The 12,346-nt window shown below is 42.5% G+C and overlaps 1 protein-coding gene across 1 annotated transcript in view; it reads left to right on the top strand.

The window, feature by feature from the left end:
* Window positions 1-12,346, top strand: part of LOC310964902 (myosin-9-like) — a 28,881-nt gene that overhangs the window by 14,984 nt on the left and 1,551 nt on the right. The window contains exons 17-42 of the mRNA XM_083938212.1: window positions 374-488; window positions 911-1,101; window positions 1,220-1,341; window positions 1,757-1,826; window positions 1,927-2,087; window positions 2,216-2,324; window positions 2,989-3,120; window positions 3,288-3,494; window positions 3,577-3,714; window positions 3,863-3,986; window positions 4,625-4,796; window positions 4,922-5,134; window positions 5,299-5,443; window positions 5,535-5,741; window positions 5,894-5,998; window positions 6,955-7,107; window positions 7,254-7,502; window positions 8,024-8,236; window positions 8,460-8,672; window positions 8,802-8,963; window positions 9,314-9,442; window positions 10,551-10,639; window positions 10,789-10,912; window positions 11,223-11,431; window positions 11,724-11,832; window positions 11,989-12,161. Of these exons, the coding sequence (XP_083794338.1) occupies window positions 374-488; window positions 911-1,101; window positions 1,220-1,341; window positions 1,757-1,826; window positions 1,927-2,087; window positions 2,216-2,324; window positions 2,989-3,120; window positions 3,288-3,494; window positions 3,577-3,714; window positions 3,863-3,986; window positions 4,625-4,796; window positions 4,922-5,134; window positions 5,299-5,443; window positions 5,535-5,741; window positions 5,894-5,998; window positions 6,955-7,107; window positions 7,254-7,502; window positions 8,024-8,236; window positions 8,460-8,672; window positions 8,802-8,963; window positions 9,314-9,442; window positions 10,551-10,639; window positions 10,789-10,912; window positions 11,223-11,431; window positions 11,724-11,832; window positions 11,989-12,161 (4,034 nt within the window). The remainder of the gene's footprint in view (window positions 1-373; window positions 489-910; window positions 1,102-1,219; window positions 1,342-1,756; window positions 1,827-1,926; window positions 2,088-2,215; window positions 2,325-2,988; window positions 3,121-3,287; window positions 3,495-3,576; window positions 3,715-3,862; window positions 3,987-4,624; window positions 4,797-4,921; window positions 5,135-5,298; window positions 5,444-5,534; window positions 5,742-5,893; window positions 5,999-6,954; window positions 7,108-7,253; window positions 7,503-8,023; window positions 8,237-8,459; window positions 8,673-8,801; window positions 8,964-9,313; window positions 9,443-10,550; window positions 10,640-10,788; window positions 10,913-11,222; window positions 11,432-11,723; window positions 11,833-11,988; window positions 12,162-12,346) is intronic.

Below are 12,346 nucleotides of genomic sequence, written 5' to 3'. Positions count from 1 at the left end.
ACTAGATGGCTGCAAAGTAACAAAGTCCTCCGGCTCATTTCCAAGTACACAAAGTTTAACTCAACTTTACAACCAGTGCTGCATGAAAGTGCTGTACATTAATAATCATAAACGTAAAACACAATAAAATAATTTTTAAGAAAACATTAAAAACAATAAAACAGGAGCAAAATCTCATGAAGGGTCGAAAGCCTGAGCAGGAGTTTAGCTCGAGGAGGAACTTCTTTGCCAGTTACGCTGCTTCTACATTAAATTTGTAGCTTAAGTCAATGTCATAAACACTTACACTGTGCTTTATGATAAAACGAGGCATTGAGCATCATGAACATACAGTAACAACCATTATTTTGAACGTGGCTCTCCTCTGGTGCAGGTGGACTACAAAGCAGACGAGTGGCTGATGAAGAACATGGATCCTTTGAATGAGTGCGTGGCCTCTTTGTTCAACCAGTCAACAGACAAATTTACCGCTGACCTGTGGAGAGACAGTAAGTGGAGCGACTGAACTTATTCAAAATCTCGTAATGTTTTCTGCTGTAAGCTGCTGTTGATACGAGGGTTACTGGAAATGCAACATTTCAGGGTTTTCCAGGCAAAGTGTAGACACTGTGCAGGAATACATTTTTAAAAAAAGTATCTTCTGCATGATTTCACTTATCCACCACGTGTGCATTGGATTAGGCTTAGTATAGCCGTGTCACCTTCAAATAAAACAATTAATTGCTATGAAAAATATAATTACGGAAGGGAACACATACAATTTTCAAATATTTGTTAGCTCAGTCTGTGTTGTCAAAAGAACTGATAGTATTTTGTCATTATAAAAAATTATATTTTAGTATGAGAAATTATTACAGATTTCATTCCAGTGTCATAAACGCTGACACATTTGTTCTCTGTGCCCTCACAGTGGACCGTATTGTCGGCCTGGATAAGGTGGCGGGGATGTCAGACTCCATGCACGGTGCGTTCAAGTCCCGTAAGGGCATGTTCCGCACCGTGGGCCAGCTTTACAAGGAGCAGCTGGGTAACCTCATGTCCACGCTCAGGAACACCAACCCCAACTTCGTCCGCTGCATCATCCCCAACCACGAGAAGAAGGTACAGAACAAAGAACGGCACCCTTGATGAAAGCGAACCCTTTTCCATTATAAATAATTTGACGATGCATTGTAAAAAAAAAAAAAAGTGATTAAAAATGTGTTTGTTTCTTCTTCAGGCTGGTAAACTGGAGCCTCACCTGGTTCTGGACCAGCTGAGGTGTAACGGAGTCCTGGAGGGCATTCGTATCTGCAGACAGGGTTTCCCCAACCGCATCTTCTTCCAGGAGTTCAGACAGAGGTTCTTTTTGTAATATGTACTTTAGAAAGAGGCTTGAATACGTTAAGGCTAATTCCTTAAACATAATCTCCTCCACTCTCTCCCATATTATCTCCCTGTGAAGTGATCATCCTCCTGCCAGAGCATTTCAGAAAAAAAACATATAACCGACACACATCTACTGTATATCTTACCCGCCCAATGAAGATCTACATAAAAACTTGACGTTTAGACCAGGATGTGGGACAAATATGAAAAAGGAATGATTAAGAGACCTAATACTTCCATCCACAACATTAAGTGTCAATAACAAAAGCAAGTTTTGAAGTAAAAAGAAAATTGGCTCATTTCATTTTAAAAACTGCTGTTCTTCATTGAACATTTAGGCGAAAAAGTCAAACCCCTTGAGTAATTTCATTTTGTTTTTGTCTCTCAGGTATGAAATCCTCACTCCAAATGCCATCCCCAAGGGCTTCATGGACGGAAAACAAGCGTGTGAGCTCATGGTAAGAATCTGTTTAAGAAGTAAGCAGTTCATCACGAAGAAGAGAAAATGTCTCAGCTTTAGTACTTTTCCTGAGTCTCTTCATGTCTGCTGCACATCAGATCAAAGCGCTGGAGCTGGACCCAAACCTTTACCGCATCGGTCAAAGTAAAGTGTTCTTCAGAGCCGGAGTCCTCGCCCACCTGGAGGAGGAGAGGGACATCAAGATCACGGATGTGATCATCAGCTTCCAGGCCTGGTGCAGAGGATATGTGGCCCGCAAGTATGAAAATATCTCACCCATCTCTTTCGTCTTTTTCTGCAAATAACCTAATGAGAGAACACACCTTTTGCACAAAATAGTGAATATTCCATATTATTCAAGTTGTTTATTTTTTTTTTTTACTTCAGAGCCTTTACCAAGAGACAGCAGCAGCTGACTGCCATGAAAGTTATCCAGAGGAACTGTGTTGCTTACCTCAAACTCAGGAACTGGCAGTGGTGGAGGCTGTTCACCAAGGTAAGAGATTAATCCGTCAGTGACACATTGGTCTTCATTAGACGACTCAATCACAGGACAGTAGCGATTAAACCATGCTACTGTCATGGTTACTATTCTATCAAAATATATAAACTTGTTTTGGTATTTCAACAAAGTCCTGTTCTGAATCACATTAAAGTAAGTATTTTAATGTAGATTATTATTATTATTGCAATATTAGGAATCTGGGACAAAAGCCGAGCAGTGATTTCTCTGCACCATTAATCAAACCCAGAATAATTGTGTGGCATCTAAATGGTGCAAACGCATTACCACTCTTCAATATTTTACAAGAACTAAAGAAAGGTCATTTTGAGTAACTAAAAGCACATAAATAAGGAAACTATTTAGCTGCTCATTTACCAAGTCTCAAGTCAAATCGAATCGTCGAGCAGACAAGTCCTCGTTTTCACAACTCTGTTCCCACTTGGTCCACGTCTGGGTGTAGATTTGTGCATATTTGACGACATATTTTTATGACATTCGTGAGATATTTGCGTCTTAATCAGGCATCTTAAGAGCACTCACCTTTTTATTGTACTGCAGCTGCTTTAATAGTTAGAAAATACAATTTCTTCCACCCCAAGAAAGTCCAAACGTCACCCTCTGTTTTCATAACGTCAATTTTTACATTTTGTTCCAGGTGAAGCCTCTGCTGCAGGTGACTCGGCAGGAGGAGGAGATGCTGGCCAAAGAGGATGAGCTGGTCAAGGTGAAGGAGAGGCAGTTGCAGGCTGAGGTGCAGCTCAAAGAATTCGAGACCAAGCAGCAACAGGTAGGAGTCTGCGTAATAACACCAGTGAACTAAATCTATGGTCAGTCTAATCTATAATCTGTGACGTGGGTTCATTCATTTCTGGATCTGCGTTATGTTACAAGTCTTCTTACTTCTGAATGATGCCATTACCCAGTCTCACCTTGACTTTGACTCCCCGCTGCTAGCTGAACGCTGAGAAGTTGGCTCTTCAAGAGCAGCTCCAGGCAGAGACGGAGCTGTGCGCCGAGGCCGAGGAGATGAGAGCCCGCCTTTCCACCAGGAAGCAGGAGCTGGAGGAGATCTTGCATGACCTGGAGTCCCGCCTGGAGGAGGAGGAGGAGAGGGTCACCCAAATGCATACAGAGAGAAAAAAGATGCAGCAGAACATCACGGTCAGTTCAGTCCTGCGGCTACAGAATGTGACATGTGAGGAAACTCCATTAACGTCGCGTATTGTTTGTGTTGTTCATCCAGGACCTGGAGCAGCAGCTGGACGAGGAGGAAGCTGCCAGACAGAAGCTCCAGATGGAGAAGGTCACCACGGACGCCAAGCTGAAGAAACTCGAGGATGACGTCATGGTGCTGGACGACCAGAACAACAAGCTCAATAAGGTCACATACAACATGTCAACTACACTGATTAATGTACAGTCTAAACAATATTCCAGTTACCGTGCGGTGATGCTGTACGAGAGAAGAATGGAGTGTAAATAAAACACCTGGGGCAGCGAGTAATTTATTATATATTTTTTAATTGCAGGAGAAAAAACAGATGGAGGAGAGGATCTCCGAGTTCACCTCCAACTTGGCCGAGGAGGAAGAGAAGTCCAAGAGCCTGCAGAAACTCAAGAACAAGCACGAAGCTATGATCACAGATTTGGAGGGTATGTATTTGTTGTTTCATGTGTTTCACAATTAATTTAGTCTTTTATGAATTAATTTTAGTTCATTGTTTCAAATAAAATAGTAGTTTATTTTTTTTCTTGTCATCACAATCTATTATTTTACAGAGCCAGAGAGGTGTCTCATCAATAATATGCAAATAATTAGTGCTCTTAAATGGATACTGTTTTTGGTTTGAGGCACATGCTCCCAGGCCCTGTTCTGTGGCATGTGAACACAATCAGTAAGAATTATTGATGCAGTGAAGAGGATGACTTATTTGAAAGGTCTTTTTTTTAAGAAGTCAGTGTATGTACCAATGAAAGCTGTGCAAATTGTGTGGCTTTTACACCCTCTGTAATGTTTATGGTCCAATCGTGGAGCTGTAAATTAGCCTTGTACAGCTGTATATTTTTCATCACGGATCAGACTTATTGCTTCTATTAGTTGTTTGGGTGACCTGAGATACGGAGCCTGAAATTGGATGTTTCACACCAGAAAGAGAAACGGAAGAATTAAGTAGTTTATGTGCAGAAATTAGTCTCTTTATCCTCCCAGGTCCATCATTTTAAAAGCTGTTTTTATAATATTCTGTTTTTTTGCAAATAACAAATTTGTGTCTCTGTTTTCTCACACGCAGATCGTTTAAGAAAAGAGGAGAAAGTTCGTCAGGAGTTGGAGAAGAACCGTCGTAAACTTGAGGGAGACTCCACTGATCTCAATGATCAGATTGCAGACCTGCAGGCGCAGATCGCTGAACTCCGAGCTCAGCTGGCTAAGAAGGAGGAGGAACTCCTCGCTGCACTGGCCAGGTTTGAGGAAAATAAATGCATTTAAAGAAATAACATTAAAAAAAAAGGATTGTGATGACTGACCCACCTAAAAACACAGTGTAACTGTATGTCTATCTCATGCCTCCTATTTATCTCACCTTCAGGGTCGAGGAGGAGGCTGCAGCTAAGAATTCGGCCCAGAAGACGATCAGGGAGCTGGAGGCTCAGATCTCCGAGCTGCAGGAGGATCTGGAGCTGGAGAGGCAGGCGCGCTCCAAGGCTGAGAAATACCGCAGGGACCTGGGAGAAGAGCTGGAGGCCCTCAAGACTGAGCTGGAGGACACTTTGGACTCCACTGCAGCACAGCAGGAGCTGAGGTAACAGTCGAGCTTCTGTTAAGTATTATTAAGAGCCACATATGTCAAGTTTTTATTGTTCATGTGGAACACTCTGAGGGAAACACGATGTATAAATATATTATTTATGTTCTCCTCTCACGTCTCGTTGGTTGTTCATTCACTTCCTCATTGTGTCTCTCCAGGTCCAAGCGTGAGACAGAGGTCACCCATCTGAAAAAGAATCTGGAGGAAGAGGCCAAGCTCCACGAGCAGCAGATGGCTGACATGAGACAAAAACACAACCAGGCATTCGATGAGCTCAATGAGCAGCTTGAGCAGGCCAAGAGGGTAATGATCAGGGTTGTCAGAAGAGAGGTGCTCAATGCGTTGCAAATCTGGATATCACCAGTAACATGCGACATGTGTGCCGCTCCCACAGAACAAGGTGTCGGTGGAGAAAACCAAGCAGGCCCTGGAGAGCGAGTGGAACGAGCTGCAGATCGAGATGAAGACTCTGACACAAGGCAAAGCAGACTCAGAGCACCGCCGCAAGAAGGCCGAATCCCAGGTTCAAGAACTGCAGGTCAAATACACAGAGAGCGAGCGACAGCGGCAGGAGGTCTCCGACAAGATTGTCAAGATGCAGGTACAGTTAGGACAGAGTGATGATTCACAGGGTGGAGGACTGAGTGAATGGGAAGAGTGCTGTAAGTGTTTGAAAGAAGGCCCAGAGAAGGGCACAGCGGCTGGTTTTAATTGTTTTATTTTATTTTAAATTTCTTTGTATTTGGCGTCTAGTCGGAGCTCGACAATGTGAACAGTCTCCTGAGTGAAGCCGACGGCAAGAACATCAAATCCAGCAAAGACCTTTCTTCTACAGAGTCTCAGCTGCAGGATGCACAGGTACATGTTTATTATTTCTAATGTACTCTCGTCTGTCTTCTAATCTCAAATAAAGCTTTTCCAGCATGAAGTTTTGCTGCTTTTCTCTATTTTGTAATATCGTTAATTGAATATATTTGAGTTACGGACTGTTTTATTGAACAAACTATTAAAGACAAATCTGCAAATTATCCAATAACGACAGCTGCAATCTGTTAGTGTCTATTTAACCCAGGATACACTTTTAAAAAATATTTTATTGATGGATATGCAAGTACCAAAAAAGTAAGGTATGTTCCTTTTTTTTTTTTTTAAATCAAAAAACAAATTCATCGGTGAAATGGGTGATTTTTATTTCTTTACGTTTTAGATCTTTTTTTAAGAGGTGGAGGGAAAAAGTTAAAGATTGAAAAAGGGGAAGGGGGGGGGGGTATATTTGAAAGATTTTGTTTGTATTAACTTGATTTCACCTGTTACTCTTTTCTCTCGTGTTTATGATTAAGATCAGACTAAGAAAAGGAATCTCCAGATTTATTCTCTCACCTTTCAGCGCTCCCGTACATAAGTGAACAAGCATCACAGTATCTGCCACAGAGCTTTGCAACATGTGTGCATCACCCAAACATCACACTGCTTTTTCCTCAGTCAAATCTGAACACTTAAAAATGATCCACACGTTTTAGATGCAGTGTGACAGAATGAATATCTACAGTGTCAATAGATCAGCTACGTAATCACAGTAAAAAAAACATTTTATAAGTTTCCTGTTATTATCACTTTGAAATGTTATCACTGCTGCTGTAGAAGTCAACGATAATTTCTGCATTTTGTTGGTTACACTGACCAACAATTCAGCGTGGCTTTTCATAGTGCAAACTTACCAAGATGTTAACAAATATAGGCAGAAAAAAGGGCGTTTTAAGGGTTTATAGACTGTTTTTCTGATCTTTTGTTTCGGTCATTCTCTTACCCTCCAGGAGTTGCTGGAAGAGGAGACTCGTCAGAAGCTGTCCCTGTCCACCCGCCTGAGGCAAATGGAGGACGAGCAGAACAACCTACGAGAGATGCTGGAGGAAGAGGAGGAGAGCAAGAAGAACGTGGAGAAGCAGGTCTCCACTCTGCAGACCCAGGTCAGTGTCACACTCCATCTGTGCTCTTTATCAAAGCCCTGATCTTTTTTTCACATCAAAAACGTACTGTGCTCTCAGATCTTTACCGTAGTCTTGATTTATTCATCAGGAGTCATAATGTCCCCCTTGTCCGTGCATTTCTTCAGCTGGCAGACATGAAGAAGAAGCTGGAGCAGGAGTCCTCGTCCCTGGAAGGGGCAGAGGAGAGTCGCAAGCGAAGTCAGCGGGAGATGGAAGGCGTGATGCAGCAGCTGGAGGAGAAGACCGCAGCCTACGACAAACTGGACAAGACAAAAACCCGTCTACAGCAGGAGCTGGATGACCTCATCGTGGACCAGGACAACCTGAGGCAGATCGTCTCCAGCCTGGAGAAGAAGCAGAGGAAGTTTGACCAGGTATCATGTCCACAGTGTATTTGTGCACAGAGCAAAGTGAAACGATTCACTGAAAGGCTGCTGGTTTTCTTTTGGCACTATATTTCTTCTACTGTGATTCTGTTTTATTCACAACAAACAATCACAATACTAAGAAAATAAAATAATATTGGAGACATAAAGAGGATGAATTGTATAAATTTAGATTGTTTATAAAGATTGGTCTTGTCTTCAACAAGTGTCATCAGGTTGTGGCTGCAGAATACTTTTAAAGGTGACAATAAACCAGCATATACTACCTCTACTTAATGCACAGTTGTATTTTCCTTATGTGACACATCCATGACAAAGTAAGAAAAAGCAGAAACAAGTTCCACAAATATAAAAGTGTGGCAGCTGTTACAATGAACAAAAATCGATTTCTCCAGCAATCTTGATGAGCTGTTCATTTCCCCACAAAATGTCATCTTCATTCACCTGTTTTCAGCTTAAAAAAAGTATTTAGTGTGATTTACACCCCTAACAGTCTCTCCTTCCCCTAGATGCTGGCTGAAGAGAAAACAATTTCCACTCAGTATGCAGAGGAGCGCGACAAGGCCGAGGCTGAGGCCAGGGAGAAGGAAACGCGAGCACTGACACTGGCCGGCGAACTAGACACCATGTCAGACCTTAAAAACGACTTGGACCGAGCCAATAAGATGCTCAAAGCTGAGATGGAAGACTTGGTCTCCTCCAAGGATGATGTCGGCAAAAGTGTAAGAGCAAACACGGGCAACTTTCAGTTCATGGAGAGGAAGAACGAGACGGACTGGTTCAGGCATTGGTTTTGTTAAAAATGTCAAAATCTTCTGTCATGTTTTAGGAAAGCATTAAAGATTGCTCTCAGCGGTCAAAATAAAAGTAGGTGGTTGCTTGTGATCATTGGTGCCGTTGCCTTTCTTCGCTGAATGTGTAACAGTGCATCTGTCTTGTCGGCAGGTTCATGAGCTGGAGAGATCAAAGCGTGCCATGGATCAGCAGCTGGAGGAGATGAGAGTTCAGCTGGAGGAGCTGGAGGATGAGCTGCAGGCCACAGAGGACGCCAAACTGCGTCTGGAGGTCAACATGCAGGCCATGAAGGCCCAGTTTGACCGAGACCTGCAGGCCAGAGATGAACAGGGAGAGGAGAAGAGGAAACAGCTGGTTAAACAGGTACAGAAAAAAAACGTGTTTTGTTCCACAAAGCATTGCAGGGTTGTAGGAAAATAGATTTTACTTGCAAGAAAGTTCTGAATTAAGTGAATGACGTTGCCAAAAACACATTGTTTTGCTCTCCTTAAGGTGCGTGAGATGGAGATCGAGCTGGAAGATGAACGCAGGCAGCGTTCTCTCGCCCACTCGGCCAAGAAGAAACTGGAGAATGACCTGGCAGAGCTCGAAATCCAGATCGACATTGCCAACAAGGGCCGTGATGAGGCCCTCAAACAGCTGAAAAAAATCCAGGTAAAATAGGCATCCATGCACACGTATAAGTGAGATCGGCTTTACTGGGCGGTCCATTATTTAATCACTCATTTGACTAAGAAAGGAACGAAAACAAATAATTGCAGCCTAATATCACAATTGTTGTCTGATATTCAATATTTACATACTTGTAAATTCGTCAAACCTTGTAGAATATAGGCTGCATAAAATGAGTTATCATCTATAACCCAAAGTGTTCAGTTACGGGAGCATACCAGTAATTAATATGATCAGAAAGGATCTTTAGGCACCTGCCCTTTTTTTTTTTTTTACCCTTATTGGCAAACCCCTCACAATGCTGGACTGCTGTCTGCACGTCTACCCTCCAGGTCCTGATGAAAGAGCAGATGAGAGAGCTGGACGAGCTGCGTATGTCCAGAGACGAAGCCGTCAACGGGGCCAAGGAGACGGAGAAGAAGCTCAAGACCATGGAGGCGGACGCCCTGCACTTCCAGGAGGTATGAAAGTAATCACTGAAAACAACAAACGCTCAAAAGTGGACGTACTTGTATTACATGGAATATTATAGGATGATACGCAAAATAAAACCAATGTCCAATAAATCGTCTGCTTATGACACTGTCAGTGAAACACAATTAATTACTCCTGGTCATATTTTAAATGTCTCAAGCCCTGTGTCCTAATTGGATACTGCTGTAAATTGTGAGTGTAACCATGTTGTTTTCTATTTTTACATTAGAAAAATGAAGTAAATTACCACTTAAATATGTTTGAGCCACAACTCGGGGAGATTAAATTACTATAAATCTTTCAATAGAAACATTTTTCTCATCTCTGAGCTTCTCAGATTTAACATGTTTGTCAATCAACTGACATCATTTCCTGTTGGTATATGAGGACTTTATGTCAGTGCCATGAAGGGTCAAAGTTGCTTTTATGTGCCTCCTGAGAGAAGATTGTCTTGGATTGAATAGAATAGCTGCATAAACACGGATGTCACAATACTTAAACTTTACATTTTATTGATCAAAAAGACAAATGATAAGTACATTTATGGAGTGTCTATTTGCATCTGGGTCTCTCACCGGACTATCGCCCAGAAAAACCTGGGTTTGAACCCTGTGAGAAACTGATGTTGAAACTTAGTTGACTTTTCGCAGTTTAGTTTAGGCAACAAAACTGGGTGCAGTTAGCGTTGTTGGCTACTGACACATGGGGGTAAATGGCATCTGCTATAAATTTATAAGCACATAATGCATACTTGATGATATTGGTGTATATAAGGGCATTGGACTGCTGGCTATAGACCCAACGGAGTTCCATTGCTAGGCAACAGCCTTGATCCTTGTGAACTTTCTGTCAGCTGATGAAATTCACTGCAACAAGAATAAAACTTGTTTGTTTACAACTTTGAAAAGGTCTATATTCTGTGAATTGGATTTCACTGTGATGCCATTGTTTTTAGCTTTTCTTTTAAGTTGTTAAGACTACTATATGTAATTAAATAAGCTGAAATTGCCACATTGTTTCCAAGTAACTGCCCAAACAGCTTCTGTCGTATCAGGCTTTAAAGTATTTAACATTTTCATCTCTTGCTTCCTCCAGGATCTGGCCAGTGTAGAGAGACTCAAGAAACAGGTTCAGAGTGAGAGAGACGAGCTCCAGGACGAGATTAACAGCAGCAACACTAAGAAGTATGAACCAAAAGTGAATGTATCAGTAAATTAACTTAAGATGCACCTATAAATATGTATCTGAATTTCACAGCAACAAGGGAAATCTACAGTTTTGTCTCCAGTATGTTGCATAAAAGGAAATTAACTCCATCACTTGTCGTTTCCAGTTCTCTGCTGGTAGATGAGAAGAGGAGGCTGGAGGCTCGTATCACGCAGCTGGAGGAGGAACTGGAGGAAGAGCAGCTCAACACGGAGATGGTTAACGATCGCGTGAAGAGAGCTTCACTGCAGGTACGGACACACAGCATCTCCGATATGTTGATCAAAGCAGCCGATAACTGTTTGTTTGTAAGTAGGAGAAAACCTTTAGTGTTCAGTGAAAAAGGAGTGTTTACATTTCTGACATCCGTCTTAACACCAGGGATGAACAGATATGGACGAAATCCTTGGAAAAAGATTGCTGCACACTAGAGTCACCCTGACAATCACAAAGAAATGACACCAATGAAGATGATGATGGGGGGGGGAGGGAGGGAGGGCAAGACACACAGCGACTGAAGTCTTTAACAATGCCTCTCCAACTGTGTGTTTCTGACATTAGACCGAGCAGCTGACCACGGAGCTAACTGCAGAGCGCAGCAGCACCCAGCGGCTGGAGGGCACGCGCTCCCAGCTGGATCGCCAAAACAGGGAGCTGAAACTGAAGCTGCAGGAGCTCGAGGGCACCATCAAGTCAAAGTATAAATTCTCCATCGCTTCCTTGGAGGCCAAGATCGCTCAGCTGGAAGAACAGCTGGACATTGAGTCAAAGTGAGTGCCAGTGCAATGGAAGTTTCTTCTTTTTTTTTTTTTTACAGTATAGTTATCAAAAAACATGAACTTTGAAGTAGCCATGAAGGATACATTTCTGCTTAACCTTTCCTCTAATAATCACTGATATTGTTTGACAAGATATGTATTTATTTGGCTTGAAAATACTTGGATTGTAAAAGTTTCAATAATGTGTGTTTTTCCTTTTCAGCACAGACAGAATTAAAGTCAGTTAATCAAAGCCCTGAGCCTGTGCACCGACTTTCACTGCATTTGCTTTCCCTCATTTCAGGGAGCGCCAGCAGGCCTCCAGGCTGACCAGGAGGACAGAGAAGAAGCTGAAAGAGGTGTTGCTACAGGTGGAAGACGAGAAACGCAACACGGAGCAATTTAAAGACCAGGTAAGCCTCATCACCCTAAGGGAGGAGAGAGAAGAGAGGAGACTCGTTGTGTAGTTTGATCCTGACTTGAATCCTTGCTGATGAGCTTGTGTTTTTTTTGGCACTTCATTCCTCTGTTGGTGCTCTTCACGCTAAGTGATCCCTCTCTCTCTGCAGGCGGAGAAGACAAACAGCCGAATGCGCCAACTGAAGCGTCAACTCGAGGAGTCAGAGGAGGAGGTGACCCGGTCCAATGCCTACCGTAGAAAGCTGCAGAGAGAGCTGGATGATGCGGCTGAATCAGCAGACGCGATGAACCGTGAAGTCAGCACTCTGAAGAGCAAGCTTAGGTAAAGGTTTCTGACATTTATGCATCCAAATGGGCCTTCCTTTGAGTGCGTAATAGTTTTCTTTTCAGAGATAAAAGTAAAAAAAAAAACACATCAGTTTTACAAATAAAGATCTGCATGTTTAAAGGCCCAGACACACCAAATCGACATCAAAGAACTAGCAGCGATGAAGGCAGACTCTTGCG

Source organism: Echiichthys vipera (assembly GCF_963691815.1).
Source record: "Echiichthys vipera genome assembly, chromosome: 2".
Lineage (NCBI taxonomy): Eukaryota > Metazoa > Chordata > Actinopteri > Perciformes > Trachinidae > Echiichthys > Echiichthys vipera.
Note: the sequence above shows the minus strand (reverse complement) of the source record. Positions and strands in the feature narration are given on the sequence as shown.